The sequence below is a fragment of the Barbus barbus genome, assembly GCF_936440315.1.
Source record: "Barbus barbus genome assembly, chromosome: 14".
Taxonomy (NCBI): Eukaryota; Metazoa; Chordata; class Actinopteri; order Cypriniformes; family Cyprinidae; genus Barbus; species Barbus barbus.
In genome coordinates, this window is record NC_136742.1 from 16,089,771 (window position 1) to 16,117,570 (window position 27,800).

The 27,800-nt window shown below is 38.8% G+C and overlaps 1 protein-coding gene across 1 annotated transcript in view; it reads left to right on the forward strand.

Moving 5' to 3' along the window:
- The first annotated feature begins 1,111 nt into the window (after nucleotides 1-1,111).
- Nucleotides 1,112-27,800, forward strand: part of LOC306880703 (E3 ubiquitin-protein ligase SH3RF1-like) — a 65,077-nt gene continuing 38,388 nt past the window's right edge. Inside the window, exons 1-2 of the mRNA XM_079434424.1 lie at nucleotides 1,112-1,423; nucleotides 5,956-6,515. Coding sequence (XP_079290550.1) covers nucleotides 6,090-6,515 — 426 coding nt within the window. The 5' untranslated portion in view covers nucleotides 1,112-1,423; nucleotides 5,956-6,089. The remainder of the gene's footprint in view (nucleotides 1,424-5,955; nucleotides 6,516-27,800) is intronic.

Genomic DNA, 27,800 nt, shown 5'->3' on the forward strand with positions numbered 1-27,800 from the left:
TGTGGAAGGTAGCGGAAAATTGACCTTTGAGCCACAAGCTGGAGGAGAGATGTAAAGCTTTGGTAAATAATACTGGCAAACTTAAAGGTTTCAAGGGGATGTGAGAGAACATTATGTGTTTGAGAGCAATAATATTTATGAATATGAATACTGCTTTCTATATTTTTACAAGTATGTTAACCAGTATGCATCATGCAAGGTTAAATGTTTCAAAGAATGATATGCCATATTGTTGTCACATGATGTAAATATGTGCATATTTAATTAACCAAGTTATCATCTCAGAAATAATTTGTGTTTAATATTTCTTGAGGTTCTGGAAATGGAAGGTGAAGTTGAGTAGGCTTGCATTGTTCTGTTACTGCACATGTTGGCAGTTAGACAATCTGTGTGTCCTATGCACACAGATTATTAGCATACACAACATGCATAGGCTACTATATACTGCAGAAATAGTAAGTGTATTATAGAGGTGTGATATTGAGAACATACTTTTTACCTGTCATATAATAGCCTACATATAATTTTTTTTAATCTTTTTTCGATTTCGAAATTGTGTGGACATGGAAGGTGAAGTTGAGCAGGCTGAACTGTGGGATATAGTATTCCTTGCATTGTTCTCTGTTACTACACATTTTGGCAGTTAGATAAGAGCGGTCTATGCAGGCAAATAATTAGCATACATACACAATATGCATACTATACACTGCAGAAATAGTTAGTGTAGTATAAAGTGAGTAATGGAAAACAGAGGCATGCTCGTTCATCTAGTGAAATGTTTTATCTTTCTTTACATTTAAACCTTCTATAAAAAAAAAAAAAAACAATCCCCCTGCAGTGACTCCACTGCAGGGCGACACTATATGACGCAGGCGGAGATTATAAACAAACTATTCGTCAATGAACGACGTTGCCCACTACATATAGAGACTAAATCAGCTTTAGAAATACATTTTGCTTATTTGTGACGATCAAAACCGCAGTTGTTCAGTTGTTGTTTATCTAACATTTCGTAAGGACGAAGCCTAAGATGAAAACGGTTGATGGATTCTCTCAAATGTGCGTTTTGAAAATCCTCCCTCCCGACTACACGTCCGCTGCAGTGTCCCACAGTATCCACGGGGCTCGTCTTGGCGCTCGGACGCAGGAACTCGCTTCTCCTGTTTTTCTTCGCATTCTGCTAAATATAATATAAGTTACCTGAATCTCTCGGACTCGGATTTTTTGCTGTTTCAACTTAACGACTCAAGAGCGATGATCAGTTCCTTGCTGAGATATACGGATCTGAATAGATAAACTTGTGTCCAACTGGTCGACCAAGATTCCAGGATCCCTTTTCCAGGGCGAATTCCCTAGTTTGAGGAACTCGGGAAAGAAACTGTTCTGGAAGAAGAGGAGGAGTGAGAAGGGGCCCTTATTTAAGGTAGCGTTTTGTGCTCTCACAAATATCCCCGTAATAAGATATTCAATTAAATTTAAGCATCGAATCAAAGTTTGTGAAACTAACGTTAGGCTACATGGTGACTAACAACCAACGTGAACACGAGTTACAGACAAACGTGTTGATAAAAGCGTCTGTCGTTCACTGTTTACTGTACACTTTTTCACTGTGTCGTGGTTAGTTTTCAAAATTAGTTAGTTTAAGGAGTTATTTAAACAGACTCGCATACAGCAGTGCAAGGTAACGTTAGATATATTTATACCGCTGTTCGGAAACAATGTGGCTAATGTTGGCTTTGTAGTTATTAAATACAAGGTTGTTGGTTGTATTCAGGACTTCATTGACAGCGAGGGCGAGGATGAGGGTTTGCATTGAAGGTATAAAGCGACGGTTCAACCAAAACTGTACATTTTTCATAATTTACTCACCCTTATGTTGTTATAAACCTATATGACTTTCACAATAGGAGATGTGACAGTCTCAGTCACCATTCACTATCACTGCATTTTCCCCCTTTACAATATAAGTGAATAGTGACTGAGGTTGTCAGTTTCCCTAATATCATCTTTTGTGTTTAGCACTACAGCTACACTTTAATTGTATTTATGTTAACTGCATTTCCTCGATTTATAACATTTTTGTAACGTTTCTTTAGGCAACGATTTGGTTCAGATCAATGAGCTAGTTGCATAAAGATGTCTGATCTTGCAGTTAGTTTTTATTTAGTCTCTGTTCAGTGTTCTGCTTGCCTTTAAGATCCTCATCTTTTGATTGAATCGGGATAACGCTAGTTTCGTGTGTAACTGTGGTTCTGTGAATTCCGGATGACCTCCAGAGGCGGTGCTTAAGCACTGGTGGATTATAGCAGCGCCAGCTCGATAGGTCGAGATAATATGTGACCCTGGGCCACAAAACCAGTCTTAAGTGTCAATTTATTTTAATTGAGATTTATACATCATCTGAAAGCTGAATAAATAAGCTTTCCATTGATGTATGGTTTGTTAGGATCGGACAATATTTGGCCGAGATACAACTATTTGGAATCTGAGGGTGAAAAAAAATCTAAATGAGAAAATCGCCTTTAAAATTGTCCAAATGAAGTTCTTAGCAATGCATATTACTAGTCAAAAATGAAGTTTTGGTATTTTTACGGTAAGAAATTTACAAAATATCTTCATGGAACATGATCTTTACTTAATATCCTAATGATTTTTGGCATAAAAGAAAAATCTATAATTTTGAACCACACAATGTATTTTTGACTATTGCTACAAATATACCCCAGCGACTTAAGACTGGTTTTGTGGTCCAGGGTCACGTATACCAAAAAGGTCATGTGGTGAAGTAGGCTGAGCCTCGAGTATAATAGACACACTAGCTCAGCCTTCGGTCTCCATACGCCTTTCTCGTGCATTCCCAGTGACAAATAACTCTGGCGGTCATCCGGAATTCACAGAACCACAGTTACATACGTAACTAGCGTTCTGTTTCATTCCTCCTGACCGCCAGAGGTGGTGCTTAAGCACTAGTGGATGACTCCTACCAACATAGTCATGAGGAATGCCACTCACCTGACAAAAGTTCAAGGTTGCTCCTGAAGGACTGCTGAACTGACAGCATGTGAGGGGCAGCAACGTTGAGCTCGTAGAAGCGGGCAAAAGTACACGGGGAAGCCCAAGTAGCAGTGTTCTCTGCATGGGTTATATACACGGTAGACTCATATGCCTTTTTGAGTAACGAGTCTGTGCGACCGCACTGAGTACTGGGGCAACGCACATTGCCTCGCAGGGCCTCATCTGGTGACTCCACAAGGGCAGCGACAGGTTGCTCAATTTCTGGAGCACGGCCAACCCCAATGCTATCTGCATCCACCATAGATGCCAGTGTACGGGCAGTCTTTGACCGCCGTTTAGGTGTACTAGAACCTGTTAGGGAGTTTGAAAATTCTGCAACGAAATCCTTGCATGGTGGCATAGCAAAGTTAGACCCAGCTGAAGGCTGCCTAAAAAAGACGTTGGGCTGGTTGCTCTGGCGGGTTATCCAGACCCAAACGAGCAACCGCATTCTGGAGCACAGTTAGGGTATCATCCACAGAGGATGGAGTTAGTCCCGAGTTCATCGAATCACCACTAGAACCCCCTGCAGCTGAAAAAACTGTATTCTCCTGGGGGGAAGATTGCGCAGCAACATCCACCGCATTGAAATTATCCTGAAAAAGCGAGTCAGATGCGCTTGTAGAGAGCATGTCAAAGTCAGTGCGAGATGGAGAAGAAGAGGAACTGAAAGGTTCGTCATCCATTTCCCTAGAACCCTCTCATCTGCCTGTGTGATAGCTCCAGGTGACAGGCATAACAGGCTGGAGCGTCTGAAGAAGGTGTTTTATCTCTGACATCTCGGAAGAAAGAACAGCAACTGTCTTAGAAAGAGAAGCTTTATCTACTTGCTCATTCCTTGACGTTGCCTTCTTAGATGGGGGAGCACCGGAAGCCTCAGATACACCACATTTTCGATTCCTTGTGACAGGTTGCTGCTCCGTTCCTCCAAGTCCTACTGTGGACTTGGGGTCCAACTCGGCAAGACGGAGCCGTCTCTCTGACAAGGGTAAAAGGCTACAGTGCAGACATGGGTCCGTGAGAGCCTTTCTCAAATGCTGTATTCCCAAGCAGGACGGACAAACATCGTGGCCATCGTCAGGTAGAAGAGTATTAGGGCACAGCTTACTTGTGATTTGCGAATCCAGTAGCAATAGAACCGTGAGCCATGGCTACCGCAATAACAGGCCAAAACAACGAGATACAGAAAATATAAACTTGACAACTGGCCATCGGATTGCACCGAGGAGCTCAATGTATCGGAAACTGCTTGGAAAATAGCAGGGAATAATCAATCTATCAGCGTTGAAAAACACTAGCCACCGGATAGACCTGAGAAGCACTTGGTGTTTCACAAAATCCTTATTTAGAGAAGGTTTATGGGGGAACCGCCAGCGTATAAGGGTGGCGAAACACAGCCTCCGGATAGCACCGAGAAGCACAAGTCGTTTCACAGAATCTGTCTATAAAGTGATAAAAGCGGGGGACTGTCACTGTACCAACAAGGAATCGTCACCGGATAGCACCGAGCGGCACAAAGTGTTTAAAAATTTTATGTAAGAGAACAGAAAAATTCTAAAAACTCAGCGGGGAACCGTCAGTAATTGATCGGTAACATTGGCCACCGGATAGAACCGAGAAGCACCAAGTGTTATCAATATATCCAATAAAGCAAACAAACTCCGATCCAAAAAAAAAAAACTCCTAAGAGCGCGCTGTCACAGCTTGTGAGGACGATAATTCGCTGCTCTGTTAAGCTGCACTTGACAGTGCGAAAATCGATTGAAGAACGATCTATCACAGACAAGTGAGAACGCGAAAGAGACCGAAGGCTGAGCTAGTGTGTCTATTATACTCGAGGCTCAGCCTACGTCACCACATGACCTTTTTGGTATATTATCTCGTCCTATCGAGCTGGCGCTGCGATTATCCAACGGATAGTACAGAATACCGTACTAAAGAAATCAAGTTGTGTAGAAAGTGACCTACTGTATACTATGCACTATGTACTCTCCCATCTAGTCTATGCACTTTATAAGGTTATACAGCGTATGGTAAACTGCAGCACTTGAGTTCATGAACTCCAACATTAAACACCTTTATTTTTGGGGTTAATTAAGTGCATCATCTGGGTATTTGAAGTGCACATTTCTATTTGGAATTTTCCGTGTGAACACACTACATGCACTATAGTACAGAATGGCATAAGTGTATACTAGGCGAATTGGAAAGCATTAAGCATACAGCGTGACCAGTGTTGTCTGATTTCCGGATGAATGACTCTTATGATTCAGTTCATTTTAGTGAATCAAACACACACAACGCTGCAAGTGAGGTCCAATTTGATGAAAAAAAAAAACATTCTACTGTTACTGATTTAATCTCATGGTGTTTTGTGTATGACAACATGTGGCTAAAAATACATATTACATGAATTTTGCACCAGTCGGTGGTATTTTATAAAAATAAAATGAATTAATTAATTACATTTGTTAACCCGTTTAATAGCGATAGTAATTGTATTGGCAAAAAGTAAATGCAATAAGAATTAAATGTCAATTTTTCAAATATTTCTTCCACAAAAGTATTAAAAATAACTGTTAAGGAACAAAAATCTTTAAGAGGAACCAGAATCATTAAATTCCTTATTATTCCCATCCCCAATGTTTGGACCTTATTGTCTGCTCCAGTTTATAGTGTTTTTGTTATTTGTGTCAAGTTTACTGTGCATTTGAAAACCTATTTAGTTGTTCTTGACCAGTCTGGATTTTAAGAGTCAGTGTTCTTGGGAAACTTTTCTTGAACATACTCATTCCATTGTGTTCTCATGTGCCTGCTATTGAAACCACCAAAAATGTCACATGTGTAATGCTCTATAAGACTGACGTGTCATATGATCTCTTTTTCTTTGATTCTCTGCAGTGAATGCTAGAGACATGATCATGACTGCGGCATGGGAGTGACGTGACATCAGCATTGGACTTTCCCTCCAAACAACCTTATATCCACACACCCACACCATGTGCTTCTCTCTTCGGAGAGGCAAAACTGACTGAATGAACGACTACGCTGAGAAAGCTTGTGCGAGTGTGAAAATGGACGAGTCTGTGCTCCTGGACCTGTTGGAGTGTCCGGTGTGCTTGGAGCGGCTGGACGCTACGGCGAAGGTGTTGCCATGCCAGCACACTTTTTGTCGGCGCTGCCTGCTTGGAATTGTGGGGTCGCGTGGAGAACTGCGCTGCCCGGAATGCCGCACGCTAGTGGAGAGTGGCGTGGATGAGTTGCCTAGCAACATCCTCCTGGTACGGCTACTGGACGGTATCAAGCAGAGGCCGAGGAGGACGGGAAGCATGCATGGCACATGTACTAATGGATCTGCAGCGGCAGGGGTCCGAGCGCAGGGTGCTGGAGGAGGCCAGAGGGATCCAGGTCCCACAGGGGGACAGTCTCAGAGGGTCCAGGCCAAGAGCACTCCAGTTAGGGTGAGTCCCATACATCAGGCAGATATGGACAGGTACAATTAACATCTGTTTTTACATGCAGAAAAACTTAGTGATGGGTTTCTTAGCCTGATGGTTATATTGGTGGAGAACTTGTCCGGTCCCATCTCGCCTGGTCATGGTCAGGCCTTGGAGACTTGCTCCAAAGCCATGGCATGATATGAATGGAAGAATAATTTCTGAATTAATTAGGTGTTTAGGGAATTTGAGATGTTTTGTCTCGTTCGTTCTGTCATCTGTATCATTATTTTGGTTAATGAACTCTAAGTAAAGAGTTTGTTTAGGTGTCTAATTAGGAAAAGGAATACAGGAAGGAAAGTATCTTGGAGTTAACAAAAAACAACCAAAAATGCTTTCTATTATGTTGGAACATATTTAATTTATATGTGCTATATATAATGCAATTTTAGTCAGACTGCTGTTGCTCAATTTTAACTGCACATGTAAATATACTTAATGTGAGAGAAAAATGTTGTTTGCAGTTTGTATATCTGCATGTTTTAGGGAAAAAATATAATTGCATTTTTTATGATGTAAAATTTGTTAAAATTATAAAGAAATAACTACTACTACTATTATTACTAAATAAAATATAAATTTTTACTTTATTTATTAATGTTTATTATTTCACTGTAAAATAAGACTATTTAAAGAAAAAAAATTGTTTTGTGTAAAATTACGTTACTGATATTTTAATTTTCAAAGCTATCAAGCTTTTATTTTGCCAGAAAATAGTTGGTTAATAAGACTCTCGTTTTGGTATTTTTGGTGGTTATGTGGTTGATGTATGTTGCATCCCAATCCATGTTAAAAGCGACACAAACTCAACGGGTAATTGAACACAGTGAAACACAGAGCACATATTGTTATTTAATTAAATAACAAATTTTGCAGTTGTATAATCACATTAAGCCATATTGCAATTCCAGTATATTTCAATTAATCATAGCCCTAGCAGACGGTACTAGAGAGAATCTTATTAGCTCAGACCATTGTACTTCTTCTAAAGAAGCTGAGGTAAGCCTCCTTCCCTGCTGAGAAAAAGCTGCATTAACTGCCTCTTATCCAGCACGCTTTTGTTGTTTGGTGAGGTTGTGTATTTGGATGTCTTTTATTTCTTTATCTGTGTGAGAGGGGAGAAAAAAAGCAAAAACGTTGCAAGTGGACACCATTGTGTTTGTAGCTGTTTGTGTCTGAGTGAAAGAGCACACGTTTCTGCCAGTATAACTTTCAAACAAAGTGTCCTGGCGGATCGGGATAGTTGTCATAGCAGCAGTTTTGCGATTGTGTGTTTTGTTGTGTTCCACCTTTTGGTTTTGCACGGTAACAAAACACAGGTGTCCCTACAATCAAGCCCTCTGTCATCTCTCCCACACAGACTTGTGGGACAGAAAGAGGCCTCCTCCCAAAGCATGATGTGAGGTGACGCTCTAAGTCAGACATCTCCGGTCTATAATCTTTTAATATCCTTCTTTTGTTGTTCATAAACATCAGTGTTGTGAAATGACACGTGGATTGGCCTAATAAGCTAGTCGTCTCTCTCCTGTTCAACTAAAGGCTGGTTCACACTACAGGATTTTAAGCCCGATTTGCAAGTTAACGAGCTCGCCGACAGGTCGGGGAAAAATCTGCGGGTGATCGGCGCTCCGCGATCTTTATGTGTGAACTACACAACGATGCATCAAAGACGCTCGCTGACGCGTCGCCGACACCTCGCCGACGCCTCGCCGACGCCAAACAAATATCTAGCATGCCAAATATCTAGCATTCCAAATATCTGGACCGGTCGGCCGAATCGACATCACGTGGTGTCAGGTGTGGTGACGAGCTACAGCCAATGAAAAGCAAGGCATGGGTTGAGGTCACCGGAAGAAAAACAGCAGCAACTTCGCTTAAAGAAAAGGCTTATATTTTTGCACATAGCGTCTTTCACAGGCTTTTGGCTGCTATATTTTTTATTAACCACCAATAGTTACTGTTGCCATGACCGACAAACACTCACACTACACTCCTGTTCTCACGCAGTGAGAAACACATCGCAGAGCAGAGAGGAAACTAACCACACACCGACAGAGAAGACCGAGCAGGTTACTGCTGATATGAAACAAGGTCTCAGGACTCTCAGCTTTTAAATCGAGTCATTTTTAAAGAAATTCAAACAATAAATACCTTTTTGTGGCTCTTCAATGTGTCGTGACAGATCACTGTATTGCCTCAGTTCAAATAAATGAACCGATCATCTTTTCATATTTACTTAATGCACGAAATGAACACGAATAAACATCAGAAGGTGTTTAATTTCAACCGCGGAACACACCATTTTAAGTCCACCGAAGTTAATCTGCTCTTCTGTCTGATTTGGGGTTAAGGCTAGAAGGGATACAGCTGCGGCTACTGGGCACGCGCATTTACATATTTTCCGAAGCCACAATATAACGTGAAACCTATGAAAATGGTTTTAAAAAGCACATAGCGCCATAGTTTCATCACTTTGCGAGTGTCGCAGTGACCGTCTTTTTGCAGTAAAGGACCTGTCATAGTTTAATGAGTGGAAGATGACATGAAGCTCGCGGTTAACCTGCATTGAAAACAGATGAGCGTGCATGTGCATCTACAGCTCCCGATCGGGGCGAAGTTCATGGGATTTTGTCCACAGAATGACAAGAGCACACTTTTTAACATTATTTTATTATTTAACACTCAGCATTTAACTTTAGCGCTGCAAGCTATGCATACAGTGCATGAGCAGATTTTCTGGTAAGCAAAACAAGCACTTTTAAATACCTCAGCTTATTGCCGTTACCATGGCAGCCAACAACAGCACAGCTTAACCCTCAGCACATATTTATATTTAGTTATATTGAAAAAGTTTCAATTCAGTCAATCTTTTTCACCCCGTTTTAACATGTATTTCTATGAAGACTGGGCAGCTGTCAGGCAAGATGGCGGATAGCAGTGGTTCTGATTGGTCAGATCGCCTGTCAATCAAGCTCTTTGCGAACGGTTAATTCTCGCGTGTTTTCATGACAAAACATGGTTTAGGGACCGAATCCAGTAGTTGGGTGACAGAGTTGTTGTCAGCTCGTGTAGTGTGTAACCCCTGGTTGCGGATCATTTACATAAAGTCATGTAGTGTGAACGCCACAACGACTAAAAGACAGACAATCAAGTCATGTAGTCTGAACGGCACAGCGATCTGCCGACGTGTAAAGTCGTGTAGTGTGAACTTTGCTTAACTTGAGTTTAAAAGATAATCTTTTTTTACCCATCTTCAAACGAAACTCATTAGGGGATTTTACTCTAAGATGACTAAGTTTGACTGTTTTTGTCTCCTACAAAATCTATCGTAATGCTGTTTTTCATGTGAATTTTATTCATGATGTATTTAAATTAAAACTGTGATAGTAAAGACATTTGTTACAAAACATTTCTATTTGAAAAAAAATATTCTGAACTGTCTATTAATCAATGAATCCTGTAAAAAGTGTCATAGTTTCCACTAAAATATTAAGCACAATTATTATTAAAAATAAGAAATGTTTCTCCAGCACCAAATCAGCATATATAAAAATGATTTCTGTAGGATCATGTGACGACTGGAGTAATGGAAGTTGCAGGAATAAATTACATTTTAAAATACATTACATTAGAAATGTTTTTTTTTTTATTGTAATAATATATTTTTAAAATCTGTTTTTACTGTATTTTGGTGAGCATAAGAGACACATTTCATAAACATTATAAAATCTTACCAACCCCACTATTAAAATTCTTTACTTTTTTAAATTTAAAACGACAACAACAAAAACTAAAAACTTTAAATGTAAAATTTTAAAAGTGTAAAAATAAATAAATATATATTTACATGGTGTACATTCAGTTATTGATGTTATTCACTGCTCATATTTCAGTCTGCTTTAAATTTGCATTTTTAAATTTGCCTTTGTTTGGAATGACTAAATCCTCTAAGTGATTACACTTGTTCTTCCTTTAGTTGGCATCACCACAATAACACCTCCCTATCCCAAAGTGCCCTTAGAGCAAGACTACATCTCTGAAAATAATCAAATCTGATGAACTCTCCCCATACAGTCTTTTGTAATTAGCCCGTCGGTGTACATATCACGCTTTAAGAACACAGTCATTAGCATTAGGCTGTTTGCCAGAGCGGCTGAATCCAGGAAAGTGAGGTAATATAAGGTTGATCAGCACTGTGAGCACTAAAACTCTGCTATTGAAAAAAGTCAACTCTCGCATGAGGAAACTTGGCAGTGATTGCTTTTTATCTTCTCTCTCTTTGTGCCCGCTGTGTTTTCACACGCCAGCCTATTTAAAGGTGTATGTGAGGTGGTGTAAACAGCCTTGCTGCCGGTGGAAAGGGCTTTTTGCAGCGGTTGTAGCTTCAAACAGAGCCTGTGATTCAGAGGTGGTGTAAGGACCAGGAATGCATCTGAGACTCCATGATAACAGAGCGTTGTGTGAGTGGCAGGTCTGTTATTTAGGTTTTCAGAGGGGTTTTGTTAAGTCTGACACATGATATGCTGTGCTTTGGAGATGCACAAAACACGCACTCACGCATGGAAGAAAACTAGTGTTAAGAAGAAGAATTCCTACCTAGTTCAGGGATACACACATCCAGACATCCACACCCTTGAGATCTGGGTTGTCAGATGTTGCGTTTTGTAGCTATTTCAACATCTGCGTACTAGTGAGTACAGGAAGTATTTGGCAAAAGGAATCATATTTTACCTGAGATGTAAATGTTGGTTTGCAGCGCTGCCAGTGTTGACCACTTGAGAGCAAATAACTGTTATGAGCCTGTTCTTTTTAGTGAATCGGACACATACAGGGCGACAAATGTAGTTAAATTCACAAACAAATTATTTGTATGACCTTTTTCTTTTTATTGAATCAGAAACATAAAGTGTGACAATTGTAGTCTAATTCTTGAATAAAAGAATTTGAGTCTATTCTTTTTAGTGACTCAGAAATGTACAGAGCGACCAGTATAGTCTGGTTCACAAACAAATGACTCTTACATTCCGGTTCTTTTAATGACTCCTATTAGCCAATTCGTTTTAGTGAGTCGGAAACATTCTGTGCAACCAATGTTGTCCATTCCCAAATAAATGAGTCTAATGGGCCGGTTCTTTTAGTGTATCAGAAACATACAATCTGACCAGTGTAGTCTGATTCATAAACAAATGACTCTTATTGAGCTGGTTCTTTTTAGGGAATCAGAAACATACAACCTGACCATTTTTTTCTGATTCACGAAAAAATTATTCTTTTGAGCCGGTATCTTTGTGGTGAATTAAAAACAAAATGTGACCAGTGTAGTCCGATTTCTGAACGAATGATTCTTATGAATTGGTTGGTTTAAAAATTGGATTGAACTAGTCCAAAAGACTTCTTTGTATAATGTATGTGTGTGTGTGTGTGTGTGTGTGTATATATCAGTGACCAAATACCCCAAAGTGTCTCAAACACAACACTGAATGCTTTTGTGTGAAATTAATGGATGTTCTGAGGGCGTGCCGCCCGATGCTGAAACCATGCCATCTCTGGACCTCATCCAGGGGGTTCAAGTGTTTCTGAGGGGAAAGAGGTGGGGCACAGGAACATGCAGGTGGACTCCATGAGCTGCTGAAAAGCCAATGATCAAAGAACACTCTGATACCCATGAGTCCCAGTGGGCAAAGGGTGCCGCTCCCTCCCTCTCACCTCTCTCTCTTTTTGACTGTCTTTCTCCCTCAGATTTCTATCGGTGCTGAAGAATAGCAGGAGGTGCGGTCGAGCAGACAGATGCATAACAGCTTATTGTTAGCGCCACCTCTGATCTGACAGACTCAGGGCAGTGAAGGGGCAAACACCATACATTGTGTGTCTGCGTGGGGCACACAAACCCCTACAGCTGTCTTTTAGATTGAAATAAAGAGACTGAATAGGTGATAAAGAGAAGGAAGAACACTAGAATAGGACTTTGAGTCAATAAGATTTTCAGTCTTCTATATTCACCAAGGCTAGAAGTTAGGGCTGGGCTATATTGCCTGAAAAAAAAAATTCCCAGATTTTTTTCACAAAAAATCCGATTTATGATTTAAATCGATTTCCCCCCCCCCACTTTAAATCAATCTGCAGATGACAAAGAAATTGTTCAAAACAAGTTCTAACTTTACGGAGTGTCTATTTACACTGTGCAAATAGCCCGCCTTGTTGGCAAAGGCTATTTACACTAACTCCGCCCACCAACGTGCGATTGAGTTAGTCAACAAAAAGACGCCCATATAGCATCAATTTCAGTGGTGTAGATGGTAAGGCGTAGGCCTATGCTTTTTGATGCGATCGACCCGAGTTCGAGCCCGCCTTATACCAAACTTTTTTTCTCCCTTTTCAAATCTCATATCGCATCGGAAAGGCATTTATTTTCAATAAAAATTAAGGAAATAATCAAAAAGTTGAAAATAAATGTATCAGGTAGGGTTAGGATCGGGCTAGGGAGGGCTTTATTGTCCCAATAAGGTGGCATCCATTTAATAATTTGAATTAAGTAAATAAAATTTATTTATATAGCACCTTTCACAGACAAGGAGTCACAAATTGCTTTACAACACTATCAGTAAAACAAATATTCAGTATTCAGAAAGGCACAGGAAACAAATAACGATTGCTAACGGTTGCCTGTTACATTACCAGTGTTTCCCACAGACTTGGACTTTATTTGTGGCAGCATATATGCAAATTAATTCTCTGCCAGCAGGGGGCGCTTTTGGAGCAGGAGAAATAGCGGTTTCCCCAGTAACGCTGTACACAAATTAGCTCTGCTCACAAACGCTGCTTTATCAGACATTATACAAGATGAAATGAAAATGACATCCAAAATTTTCTGAAGACAGTCTGTTTCCTTTAGAAATGCAGTGATATAAAGACACCCGCACCGTGATTTGATTCTGAAACGTGCAGCGCTTGCTTATTCAACGAAGTCAAAGCTTTTTGAAAAAAAAAAAAAAATCTATTTGTGGCGGTCAGTTTTGATTTTGTTACAGGCCGCCATGACAAACATCTAATCTTGTAAAATGTGTGGCAAGTAGGCTACTGCCACTCCATAGTAAAAACAGAGTACGTGCGATCGCCAATCTCGAAAGTGAAACTAAAAAGCCATCATGCATTCAAAAGCAGTTTCAATGCCATGCGTAATAGCGGCTCCCTGATGCCCACAATTAGGATTACCTAATGATATAACTGCGAGAGAAAGTATTGATATTTATCTCCTATCTCGTATTTATTGGAGTTCTGTAGTACACGTCTTTTAAAAAAATTTTTTGAGAAAAAACGATTTTCATTCAAACAAGTCGACATAAACTACACATTCGAGTTAATCGATAAAATCGATTTATCGCCCAGCCCTACTAGAAGTGTAATTTTGTTAAACATTATTACTATTTAAAATGTTTTTTTTCTATTTTTATATATTTTAAAATGTAATTTATTCCTGTGATGCCAAAGCTGAATTTTCAGCATCATTACTCCAGTCGTCAGTGTCACATGATCCTTAAGAAATTGCTAGATTTGGCACTCAAGAAACATTTCTTATTATGATGTTGAAAACAGATGTGCTGCTTAATATTTTTGTGGAGACGGTGATAAATATAGGCCTATTTTTTGAATATTCTTTGATGAATAGAATCTTTTGTAACATTATAATTGTTTTTACTGTCACTTTATCAATTTAATGCATCCTTGCTGAAGTATTAATGTCTTTAAAAAAAAACAACCTTTGAATGGTGGTGTATATAAACAGTTTTTGAAATCTGAATATGAAAATATTGAAACTCTACCACTGTCGGCAGATTATTATTGATGTCAGTGCCTTCACCTCACAGCAATAAGCTGTCTGCTTTTCTTGCTTCACATTTGCATGAAGTCGAACATTTCTCAACTTCTTGACACTCTTACCGCTAGCTCCGATCTGTTGTCAATCCCACAATCCCCTGTGCATGTCTGTCTCTCAGCTCCCATAGATATAATAAATTGAAGGGACCTGCTCATCTCTGTTCACTCTGCACCAGTGGTCACGTACGGTGATGGGCTGAATGTCAGTTATGGCGAATCTCCCTAGCGCAGAGCTCAAAAGCCACTTCGCTGAAACAACACAGTGGGAAGCCTGCTGATTAATCACAAGCAGTTTTATTGTGTGTGTGATGCATATGTATTTGTGTGTTTGTGAATCACTTGCCTGAATGCCGCCCGGCGTTTACCTTTTTGTAAGCAGACTTTGAGACAAGGCTTGTGTTCAGTTTGTGTAGGAGGTAGAATGTTCATTGAACTGGTTATTAGATTAAATGAATGGGATCTGTGTCTCGAAGTGTTTCCTGAATCACTGCTGCTGTGGAGTCTAAAGCAAAAGAAATTGTATGTCTTGTGAATTTGCAGTCTTAATTCAATTTAAAATAATGTATCAGAAACGCACATCGCAACTAGTGTAGACAAATGACATGAACTGATTCTTTTAATGAATTGCTCATCAGTCAGATGAATAATTCACTGAATCAACTCACTGAATCAGTCAGAATGGGTACTCAGTTAATGTCTGATTCTGTTTTTAAAGTCTTTCAGTCATATCTGACTCAAATGAAACAAAGCCTGCTTTGCTTTGTGTAGTTATGGGTTGTAAAAACTGACTAGTTGGAAAGATATTTCTTTGTAATAAATGATAATTAACATTTCTGAACACATTTTTTTTTAACAGAGAATGTGTAAAGATATAGGGCTTTTCACGCTTGAAATTTTTAACCCTGGTTCATCCTAAACCCCGGATAAATGAAATCCTGGGTTATCTGTAATCACGTTTCACACTGCTCATACTATACCTGGGGTTAACTGTTAGTCCTGGGTATTCATTAACAGACGTTTCACACTGTACATTCCTAAACCCCGGGTTAACGTTCTTATTTGCTTATTTGTGGTGTCACGTCACTGATTAAACAAACAGCAGGCAACCTGTTTACACGGCTTTTTCCACATCTTTCCAGTTATTAAAAAAAAAAAAGTCGCCACGTAGGTCTTTAGCCGTTTTAAGCCTCATGAGACACACAAAGGCAAGAAAAGAAAGACTAAAATACAAAAGAAAGAAAACACAGAGCAAAGCATGTTAATATTTATTGGAAAAACCATACGTTTTTTTTTTTTTTCGTTTTCAGGTTTATTTGATTAATAATAATAATAATTCATTACATTTATATAGCGCTTTTCTGCTTTTCTAAGCACTCAAAGCGCTCTACATTGTGAGGGGTGGTGTCTCCTCGTCCACCACCAGTGTGCAGCATCCACCTGGATGATGAATAGAAAATTTAAAAGAACAATTTATATAAAAAATATTTTTTGTAACATTATACATGTCTTTACAGTCACCTTTGATTAATTTAAGGTGTGCTTGCTGTATCAAATTATTTATTTTCAGAAATAATCTTACTGACCTCAAATTTTTGAACAGTATTGTACATTCAGCGAAAACACCTTAGTAGGAAACCCTGGTGTCTTGATCCTCTCTGTAAGACTTAGGGAACTGAGCACCAACATAATGATGGTTTAACCTCATCACTTTCTCCTCCCGTTCTGAGACAACGTGACTTGGTTTTCTGTGGCCAGCAGGTCAGCTGGGTTGTCAGAGATGAAACAAAGAGAAACAGCTCACGGGGTCGTAGGTTAGATGTGAGAGGGCATGTGACTGGGGTCAGCGTCAGAGCAAGAGGCAGTGAACGGTAATATAATTCAGAGCTACTCTTTGATCTTCCTCACACACGCATACATTCAGAAAGGTATTAATATTTAATCAGATTCTAAAGCATGTTTGAATGTGGGAATGATATAATAAATCTCCATATCTGGCATTGAGAGAGCATTAGCAGCTGTGTTGTTAGCCCAGAGCGCACATTTTAAATCTAATATCTCGTTATGGGAGGCACAATGGATAAGGCCTTGCGTTTCATTGATGAGCGAGTGCTTGGTTTAATGGCCTTGTGGGTCGAGACTCTCTTCAATAAGATGGCATGTATACATAGAGCACAATTATCAGCTATTTCCCTCAAAATTGTGATCAGGTTTAATATTATTACATAAAAACTATTTACACTGCATCTATGCCTCAAGTGTAATGGTTGTTTATATTTTTGTTGCAGACGCGTAGCACATCAGCTGGTGAATCCACGGGTGATTTACTTCTATATCTATTGTCACCAATAAAGTAATTAAACACAGAACACTTAACTGTTTATAAAGATTTCTTAAATCATTGTATGCAAATAGTTGTTATTGTTACCAAACCCAAAGAATAATTTCTTAAATGCTGCAGAAAACACATTGTAAATAGAACTTTTTGATGTAGTGACAGTAGATCATCATCAGATGCCCATTTTCCACAAGTTGATATCATTCTTAATGAAAAGTCTATAACATACTATGTTTTTCTCAATGGAAGTGTAAAACACCCTTTTTACCTTGTCAAAAACAGCTCTGTTCACAGTGACCCGTTTCGGTGCATGTCCCTTTAAATGCTAATGAGCTCTGCTCACGCTGCCCCTCTCTTCCGTGGGGAGAGTGAGACTGTTAACTTTAGCCGCGTTCGTCACAGAACTTGCTAACTAGCACATTATTAGAAAAGGTGATTTACAAAGATTCATTAAAAATGACCAAATTTTTCATGATTAGTTATTTACAGAAACCTTAGTTGATATGAGAACTCACTCTGTTTTCTAAATGTGTATTATGGATCTAATTGTAAACAATTGATCCATTCAGGTTTTTTTTTTTTGACCTCATATATTTTAAGCAATACATTTTTGATCTTCCAATAAAACATTAGACTTCTGAAGTATGAGTTTTCAATTGTAATATTGTGTAATTGTGCAGTCTACAGACTATTCATGGTTCATCTGATTCTCTTTGTACATTGAGAGTTTCTCAAAATAGCAAGCTCAGATCTGATTGGCTGGCCTTACACCCATGGACCTATGGAAGTCGAGAAGCACTGTTTTATTACAACAAAAATTGTGTTCCCAGACTGCTTCAATGACCACTTCAGAAGAGTAACAATAATAGATGCTTGATTTGCCAGTATTTGTGATATTCATAGCATTGAATATATGATAGAGTTCTTTGATTGTTTTTCAGCTTTGTTTTCGGAGTTATGTATGACTTTAAAGGGTTTGTTCACCCAAAAATGAAAATGTTGTCATTAATTACTCACCCTCATGTCGTTCCAAACCCGTAAGACCTTTGTTCATCTTCGGAACACAAATTAAGATATTTTTTATTAAATCCGAGAGATTTCTGACTAGGGCTGTGCGATTAATTGAAATCTAATCGCAATCGCGATTTGAGATGTTGCGATTTACTAATCGCAAAGCCTGCGATGTGGACGCAATATTCTCTGTCCCAGATCAAACGCAAATGCATGACTGCCAGCCTTGAGTCTTACTAACCAATAGAGTAAGCGCACCTCCATTCTGACCTTCCATATACAGCAATGTAACTACCACGTTTAAGTCCCAGAAAGGTATTAAGGGCATTGTAAAAATAGTACATGTGACATCAGTGGTTCAAACCGTAATTTTTCTGAAGCTGCAACATCATATACAGACAATGAACTAAGATAGATGGAAGCTCTACGTCAGAACGCCAGCTCCTGTGACAGTAGCATCACATGCATGCGGTGTAGTACTCTGGTGAACACGTTGAGGAGACTGGCATAGAAGAGAAGAAATTGTTAAATAAAGCTATTTTTGTTATTATTATTCTTGTAGCTTCATAAAATTAAAGGGTTACTCCACCCCAAAATGAAAATTTTGTCATTAATCACTTACCCCCATGCCGTTCCAAACCCGTAAAAGCTTTGTTTGTGTTCGGGAAATAATTTAAGATATTTTGGATGAAAATCTGGAGGCTCGTGACTGTCCCATTGACTGCCAAACAATTAACACTGTCAAGGCCCAGAAAAGTATAAAGAACATCGTCAGAATAGTCAATCTGCCATCAGTGGTTCACTTTATTCAACAATTCGTCTTCTCTGCGTCAGCGTAGCGCCATTTTGGAGAGTATCCACTGAATGCAAACTGCGTACGCTGTTCTGTGTCAGCCACACCACAACGACACGCTGTTTTCATTCAAATAAATGCGTAAATAAACGTAGAAGACGTATCTGTGCGGTGCAGCTGACACAGAACAACATACGCATTTTGAGTTCAGTGGATACTCTCCAAAACAGCACTACGCTGACGCAGAGGAGACGAATTGTTGAATTAAGTAGTTGTTTTTGTTTTCTTTGCGTACAAAAAGTATTCTTGTAGCTTCATAACGTTACGGTTGAACCACTGATGGCAGATGGACTATTCTGATGATGTCTTTCATACTTTTCTGGGCCTAGACAGTGTTAATTGTTTGGCAGTCAATGGGACAGTCACAAGCCTCCCAGTTTTAATCAAAATATCTTAAATTGTGTTCCGAAGATGAACAAAGCTTTTACGGGTTTGGAACAACATGGGGCTAAGTGATTAATGACACAATTTTCATTTTGGGGTGGAGTAACCCTTCAAAGTTGAACCACTGATGTCACATGGACTATTTTATCAATGTCCTTACTACCTTTCTGGGCCTTAAACATGTCTGTTGTGTTGCTGTCTATGCAGGGTCAGATTTCATCAAAAATCTCAATTTGTGTTTCAAAGATGAATGTTTGTGGGTTTATGGGTTTGGAACGACATGAGAGTGAGTAATTAATTTGATAGGATTTTATTTTTTGGGTGATCTAACCCTTTAAATAGAATGTGAATAAGTAGTTGATCAGGTGCAGGACCACATTCGCTATGAACAAAGTTCACTTTCTCTCTCCTTGCCCCACTTTCCGTAAAGATTACAAGAGAAATCTTGAACGTTTCACCCTGTTGCACACCCACAGGCACCGCTTGGGAGCATTTAACTTCAAACCCAAGTGTTTGTCCATCAGTGACAGAGTTTTGTGAGATCGACCTCCTTGACGGAAACCTCCCCAAAAGCCCTAAAATCTAAACTCTGTAGGCCACCCTTTTGATGTGTGAAGCTTTTCCTCTCTCCCTGCCTCCTCTCAGCAGTCTGTTTGCTTGTGTTTGCCACTCTGTGTCTCTTTGGCGGTACGTGGTGTTTTTACGCAAGGAACGAGGAATGCTGTTTATTGCGTCCTGGCACATATAAAAGTGACATTCCGTTGACCCGCCCCTCAGCTGCCCTGTGGCCGAGCGGTCCGTGTTGACTCACTGGCCTTTTTTGATGATATCATGGCTGCTACGGCAACCTCTAGCTGACCTGTTTCATGTAACCCCTTCATTAAGGCCCTGTAGTCAAGTCTGTAGTTACAGATCTCAGTGCACACAGATCCCCCTCTCTCTCTTTTTCTCAGTTTTGTCTCCTCCTTTCCGTCCCACTGTGCTCTCTGCAAGCACATCAGCTCATTCCCCCTCTCTCCCTTCCTTTTTATTACCCATTACTCCCTCGCTTACATTTTCTTGTTCTCTGCCTTTTAATCTTTTTCAACTTTTTTTAATTCCCTCCCTCATTTCTCTCCTAGCTGATAGCAGGAAGTCGTTCTCAACAGCGTAATGTTTCCCACAGGCCTCCAGATGGTTTATATTTGCGTGTGTATTAACAATAAATGAGGCTGATGTGAGTAGTATTTCACAGTTTGGCCCACTATTTGTGTACTATTCTGTTGTTTTGGATGTGTTTGTGTATGCTGTGGTTTGTTGGGTGTGACTGTCCATTTCTCTGCCCTGAGGTTACATAATTTCAGGATAGGGATCAAAAGACCTAATCAGGTGTTAAAAGCGTAACCATGGAGACTGTCTTGCTGTTTAGTGGAGAATGCCGGAGGGCCCTAGGGGAAAGAAGGGTGTGTGTGAGTTTCTCCGTCTCTGTGTGTTTAAGTATCCTCTGTGTCAGGCATTACTCGTTAGTTCATCTGAAACTGGACTAATTAAAGTTTGTTGCAACATTTCTCTGGTTTGCTTAAATGGTGTTTGTTTTTTCAGTCTTATTACTTGTGTAGTATATTAAAGTTCGTAAGACTGATATTACTCTCACGATGACTTTTTGCTCACTGTCTGGTCCACGTTTAACTTATTCTGGCCAAGAATCACCCACTTGGACAGAAATACAACATCTAATACAACAAAATTAGAGAACGGTTTATGAACACTTTTTTTCAGAAATAATGTAATCTTCACTGTTCAAAATTTTAAGGAATTCTAGTTGTGGCTATATCATGCTAGCACTTCAACAAAAAGCCTTAATTTTGTGGAAAACACAGAGATCAAAATTAGAGAACAGCAGTGATTGTAGCATGAAGAAAGATTACAACTAAAATTTCTAAAGGTTACAGCAGTCAAAAATGATTAGGAAGTGTAGAAGCCCTTGCTTTGAATAACTTCAGCACATCTGGACCACAGGACATCTCTAGCCTCTCACACTGCTCGGGGGTGATTTTGGTCTACTCTGCTTCTAGTCTCTTCCACAGTTTGATGACTACAATGGTTTTCTTAGCCATAACTCTGTCACCAAAGATTTTCCAGAGATTCTCAATTGAAATTAGATCAGAACTAGTCAAGTAACTGCTTTACCTTTTCTGCCGTGTGACGGGGACATTGACAGAATTGACGCTCTACATGTAAATGATATCCTTTGTTGTATTTTCCTGTCAAAATAACGGAGTTCCTTTGGAATTCTTCAGCTTTTAAGAACTGCCGGGTTTTCCGGTAGTGGGCGGGACTAATGCACAAACGGCAATCTCATTGGCTGGCGCTCACCTATTATCCTCCCTGTTTTGATTTCAGCGAATCAGTTCGAGCGAACGCAGAAAACCTGATTAATATTCATGAAACCAGCAGCTCAATAATCCTTAGTGCGTTTTATATTGTTCTCATTAGTAGTAGAATTCGTAGTAGTTTTATCTTATCAGTATTATTTGTAGCCCCCCCCCCCCCTTTTTTTTTTATAGAAACACTAAGTGACAATATCTTAAGCACCACCACCAGACCTAAGTTCAGTCAACATGACAAATATGCATTCATACATGGTTATTCTAATTACTAGTTATATCATCATTTAATGCTAAATTATCACAATATCATATAGTGTTTGACTGACTGATGCTAAGTGAGATATTTAAAAAAAAAACTGTGCCATTTTCCAAACATAAGCTTAGTATATATATATATATATTAGTGTATGTATATAAACTCAAAAAAATTACAAGCCAATGGAGATTATATTGCCAAGTAGAGGGTTGATAATATTTACAATAATCAATTGAATTTGATAGGTGTCTCTCACATTGTCCCACAGAAACATTAAAATAGTGTAGATGAGTGTACAATGTTTTATAATAATAATTGTATTTAGTGACCATTTCATTCATTTAACATATTTAAAATTGGGGGCATCCAAGTTATTTGACCTATTTGATCATTTAAAAAAAAAAGTAACAATAGTTACTTTTCCTGGTAATTAGTTTCTTTTAAAATGACGTAACTCGGTTACTGTTTGTGAGAAGTAACTAGTAATATAACTAATTACTTTTTTAAAGTAACGTGCCCAACACTGCATACTATACAATGATTTATTACTTGTCTTGGTTGAATAATACAGAATATAAAAGGCTTTAAAAAATAATCGCATATTAAATCGCAATCACAATATTGGTCAAAAAAAAAACGCAATTCGATTATTTTCCAAAATCGTTCAGCCCTACTGCATACTGCCACAGGAGGTTCAGATAAACATTTGCATTCACTCTGCCATGTAGTTGTATAAAGGTGCATTTGTACCGGAGGACCATTTTCATAGTTCATAGAAGTATTGGCGGAAGTTCCTGCTTTTCGGCGTGTTCGCAGGAACTACGAAAATATTTTGGGGGAGCTAAATTAGCTCTTACTTCAGAGTAGGGTCTAAAACAGTGACGTACGTTAACACTGATTGGCCAAACGCTTACGAAACACCGGCTACTGGCATTTTTAAAAAGTGTGTGTAAAAATATTTACTCCACAAACATGGAAAACGGTGATAACGCAATTTACCTGTTGTCTGCAGCGTTTTGTTCTTTTCTCAATCTCTATGATAACACTACAAATTGTTGTAGGATATTTTGTCAGATTTTCATGCTCTTTCAGTCATGTAAATTGTACGTTTACATTCCGTCTCCATTATCACGAAACCCACAAACTAAGTTCCTAGAACTACACAGTGAGAAAGTGCCTTAAGAGGCCCAACTCCTGCTGCAGAAAACATCCACCATGACATTTGCTACTCCACCTTTCACTGACTTCTTTACACACTTTGGGTCCAGTCTTTCCTCAGTTTGACGATGAACATCGGACCCAAACAAATTAAACTTGCTCTCATCAGTAAAGTGAACTTTGGACCAGTTCTCCTCTGTCCACACAACATGCTCCTCAGCATAGGTTAGTCTAGCTTTTTGATTCTTTCTGCTGATGAGAGGTTTGGACACTGCAGTGTGGGCTTTCAGTCCGACTTCTCTTAAATGTTGAGACACTGTTTGCCGAGATGGATCCTTGCCCTTGTCTGTTGCTGAACTGACGAGCAATTCTAGCGGCAGTGTTGAACCGATTGTCCATTGAGATTCTCCGCATTATCCTGTCCTCTCGTGCATTTGTTTTTTTCGTGGACGACCAGCCTTTTTAGGGGACTTGAATAAGTTAGTGACATTGTAAAGATGCAATTCTAGAAATCACAGGTTTGGAATGACAAACTTCTCTTGCTTTGGCTGCTAGTGGCCTTCATCTGGACAACCTGCTGTTAGAGGATTTCAGTCACTTTGAGATTGGCTCACCATCTTGCAAAGTCAGTGAAAACTGGAAAATTAGGCGGCTAGTTAAATAAGGTTGTCAGATAATGAAGGAAATTAGCATGAGGTGCCAGATTAACACCAATAACTGGGAGGTATCTAAAAATGTTCTCTAATTTTAATCAGTGTGCTTTTTCAAATATCTCATTTAAGTTTTTATAGTGCTTCAGAATATATTTAACTCATGAAATATGCTTTAAAAACTGCACTTTTACTCCTGTTAGGATAACTTCAAATAGGTCTAATCATTGGCCTCGAAATTTAGGAAATCGTTTTCTAATTTTGATCTTTACTAATATTTATATATTTAAATATTGCTGTAAGTCATATAAACATGTTTTCGGGAGGTCTTATTAATGTCCTTACTCTCAACAGTTGCATAAACTTGGAATCTTAATCTGTAAGTTTGTTATATGAGGCTGAGACTAGACTTGAATATTTCATTTGGTGATATTAACATCTGCTCCACGCACACACATGCTTTCTTGCATTCATTGCTGCCATCTGCATCTTTCCCAGCTGAGTCACATCTGGTCATTATTCACCAATCAATAAGCGGGGAAGTCGTGGCCTAATGGTTAGAGAATTGGACTCGTAATCGAAAGGTTGCGGGTTCGAGTCCCCGGCCGGCAGGGATTGTAGGTGGGGGGAGTGGGGGGAGTCCAGCGCTCTCTCCACCCTCAATACCACGAATGAGGTGCCCTTGAGCAAGGCACCGAACCCCCAACTGCTCCCCGGGCGCCGCAGCATAAATGGCTGCCCACTGCTCCGGGTGTGTGTTCACGGTGTGTGTGTGTGTGTGTGCATTTGTTCACTACTCACTGTTGTGTGTGTGCACTTGGATGGGTTAAACGCAGAGCACCAATTTCGAGTATGGGTCACCATACTTGACAATACGTCACGACTTTACTTTTTTTACTTTTTTACTAACCAATCCATATATCATCACGCCTGTGTGTGTGTGTGTGTGTGTGAGAGAGATGTGTGGCATATGTGTAAGACACCTGAGCTCTCCTTGACAGCTGTGTTTGTAATGTTTTTTTATTCTGCTGTTTTATAGTAAATCTGTCACACCTGCGATGGCCCACCTGGACTGAACAACACACATATCTGCACATCACGCGTGTGGTCTCACAACTCTGATTCGCTTTGTCACACCATTTGTGTGTCTGTTTTGATTTTGATCTGTAGTTTAAATGGTTTATAAATAAGCTATTTGAGGAGTTTGATTCTTGGAGGAGTGTTTAGTTTTTGAGATGCTCCCTCAGTCTTGATGCTGATGGCTAAGTGTGATTGATTGAAACTTCTTCTGCCTCATTTTGATTGATTGGGCTCTCTTTTGGATTTTACCTTTGATTTGGACCTTATATAAGAATAAGCTGAACATAGTTGAGATGTTCCAGCGGTTGTGTGTGTCCAAACATTCCCTTCCTCCTCCCTATATCTGTATCCTTTCAGGATGGACGTGAGTTTGCTGTAGGGCAGAGTTTGTAAAGGAACTGCAGGAAAGAAGGAAACAACTAATTATTTAAATCATAAGAACATAGTTGGATATGATTAGGGCTGCCTCCAAATAGTCGACTAAACGTTAGTCGATATGAAGAGGGCTTGGTCGAATACATTTTCATTAGTCGGTTAGTCGCAAAAAAAAAAATCACGTGAAATTACGCATTCAGGGGCTGCGCAGTTGGTGTATGACATCAAAGCAACGAGAGATCAACGCGATCTCGTGCCTCGCGGTATACCAAAGCGCACTTGTGGGAGAGGTGTCTGGCTGATGCTAATAATTATGTCAGGAAAAAGAAGAACGAATTGTGGACAAGCTGGTGTTCCTCTCACATAATATGAAAAAAAATAAAATCGAATTGAAAGCTTGAAATTTCCTTTTTGTAGTGTTTCCGTTTGCTATCCGTTAGGCTATAAAAAAAACAAACAAAAAAAACGGGTATTTTTATAACGGGTAGGCTATACAAATAAATAAATACATATTTTTATTTATTCGTTTTTATATAATGCAGAAGTAGTTTTTTATTCTGTTAAAAAAATTAGTCTGTTTGCAATTTGTTGTTTCAGGTCAAGACTCATCCGTCGTCTTAATGACAGTTTGCGGCTTTGCTCTGATATTTTTGATTTGTATTAGTGTTCTTTAAATTATTTGTTCCACATTTTGTCTTAAATATAGTTGTTCTAAACAATTTAATCAAATACTTAGGCTGTTAATTTGTTTGCCTTCTTTTTTATTCTAAGTTTTGGCGTTGTGCGATGTGCCATGTGCATTTATTAAATTGTTCGTTTTTGTTCATTTTCCTTTTGAACAATATAAAAATTATATAAATTTTCCACTATTTTTATACCAAACAGCGTTTTTGCTACAGTATTTATTTGTTTGTTTTTTTTGCCTTGTTTTGTACTAGGCCTAAGTTACTAATAAGTTTATTTGATTTATTTTAAAGAACGAATTTTAGTTTATTTTATTCAAAACTTTTTTTTTTTTTTTGACATGTAACTGTTACAGTTTGTATTTTTGATAATAAATTATTAAAATGCACAGGCAGTCTGATTGCTGTTTTTATGTTATAATTAGCCTATAACATTCCGGCCACTGATTTTTGTGTCCGTAAGCACTGTATACTTTAAACGCTTTACTATTCTGTTTTAAACGCTTAATTTTCATTTTGAACGCGCTAATATCATGCTTTAGCATTTTCTGTCATATGGAAGTGTTAAACTTCAACTTGGACTGTACCTTTCCTTGTATATACGCAAGTTATTATATTAATATCATAAATGAACGATTATTCGACTAATCGCTAAAATGCAGGAGTGTTAGTCGACTAGGAATATCTTTAGTCGGGGGCAGCCCTAGATATGATAGCCTTTTGGGCAGTGCTCTGACATACACTTTATGTAACATATAGTTGAGCTTTGGGGACCCGAGTTTTGAGTCCTGGCTTTCTCTCCGACTTTGCTTTCTGTTTGCTCTCTATACTGTCCAGAGGGCAAAAAAGGCCACAAAAAAGGCTGAAATAAATATTTGTTTCTAAATAAATAATACATTTACCAACATCAGAGAACCAGGAAACTGCAAATGTGTTTATGAAAATATTGACTTACAAGCTCAAGGGTTACTTCAAGTAAATATTTTAGAGGTTCATCTGACAAAAAAAAGAAAGGGAATCACCCATTGAACTATATGAACTACATTCCAAGTATATTTCATATCTATGCCAATTCTGAATAGGCTTTTTGTTTTATAAATAAAAATAAGCCTAATTACATTGTGCTGTATGATTATGGTGATTATTTCAAATGAGAAATTTTATTAAACAACAGTGATCCGATCTTGTGGTGTGTGAGTTTTGTGTTGCATCATGTCTCTCTGGTTCTGTAATATTGAGCAGATGGTTGTGATGTGGTGGGATTCTCAGGTCAAACTGAGGCAGCTCCTTTGAGATCGTGTTTTGTCTTATGGATGTTTTTCTGTCCCTCTGTTTTGTGTCACACACTCCTCTGTGGCTGTGAAAGTTTTGTTGGGGTCCTTGGGGGGCTCTACATCTCAGTTCATCTGCATTTGTCCCTTGAGTGACGTTTCTGTAACCTCCCTTCTGCTTCATTTGTCTTCATTTTTCTTCCTTCCTTCACTCATGTCCCGCTTTACCTTTTTCAACACTTTTTTGCTCTTTCTTGCTTCATTTGTTTTTTTCTGTCCTTTGGTTTTTCCTTTTCTTTTTTTTCTCAGTTTTTTTCATGTTTTCATACTTTCTGGTGCTCTTCCTTGTGCTCTTGCCTTTCTTTTGCTCTTTATTTTTCTTTTTTGATCTCTTTATTGACCATTTTTCTTTTGCTCTTTCCTGTTCATTCTTTCCTTCTTTCAATCGATTTTCTTTCTTCTGTCTTTTGCCATCTTTCTTGCACTTACTGTAGTGTTTCATTCTTACTAATTTTTGCTTTTAATTTTGTTCTATATTTGCTCCTTGTTTCTTGTTTTGTTTTTTTTCTTTTGCTCATTTTTCTTTTATTGCTCTTATTGTGTGTCTTTTGCTTTTTCCCTTTTCACTCTATCCTTTTATTTATTTTTGGTTTAGATTTTCATTTTTTACGCTTGCTTTTTCTTTCACCATTTTGTTCTTGCTTTCTTTTTTGCATTTCTTTTGCTTTTTATTTCTTTGTTTTTTAATTTTTTGCTTTTTCACTTGTTTACCGGTTTTCTCTTTCTTGTACTCTTTTGCACTTTGTCTGACTCTTTGCTTCTGTCCTTGCTCTTCTTTTTTCATCTCTTTCAGCTGATAGTGTGATTAAGTGGTGGTTGTGTGACTGAAGTGAGAGGCAGCTCTGTGGGTGGGTGTGAAGCTGCAGGAATCGGTTCTGAATGTTGTGCT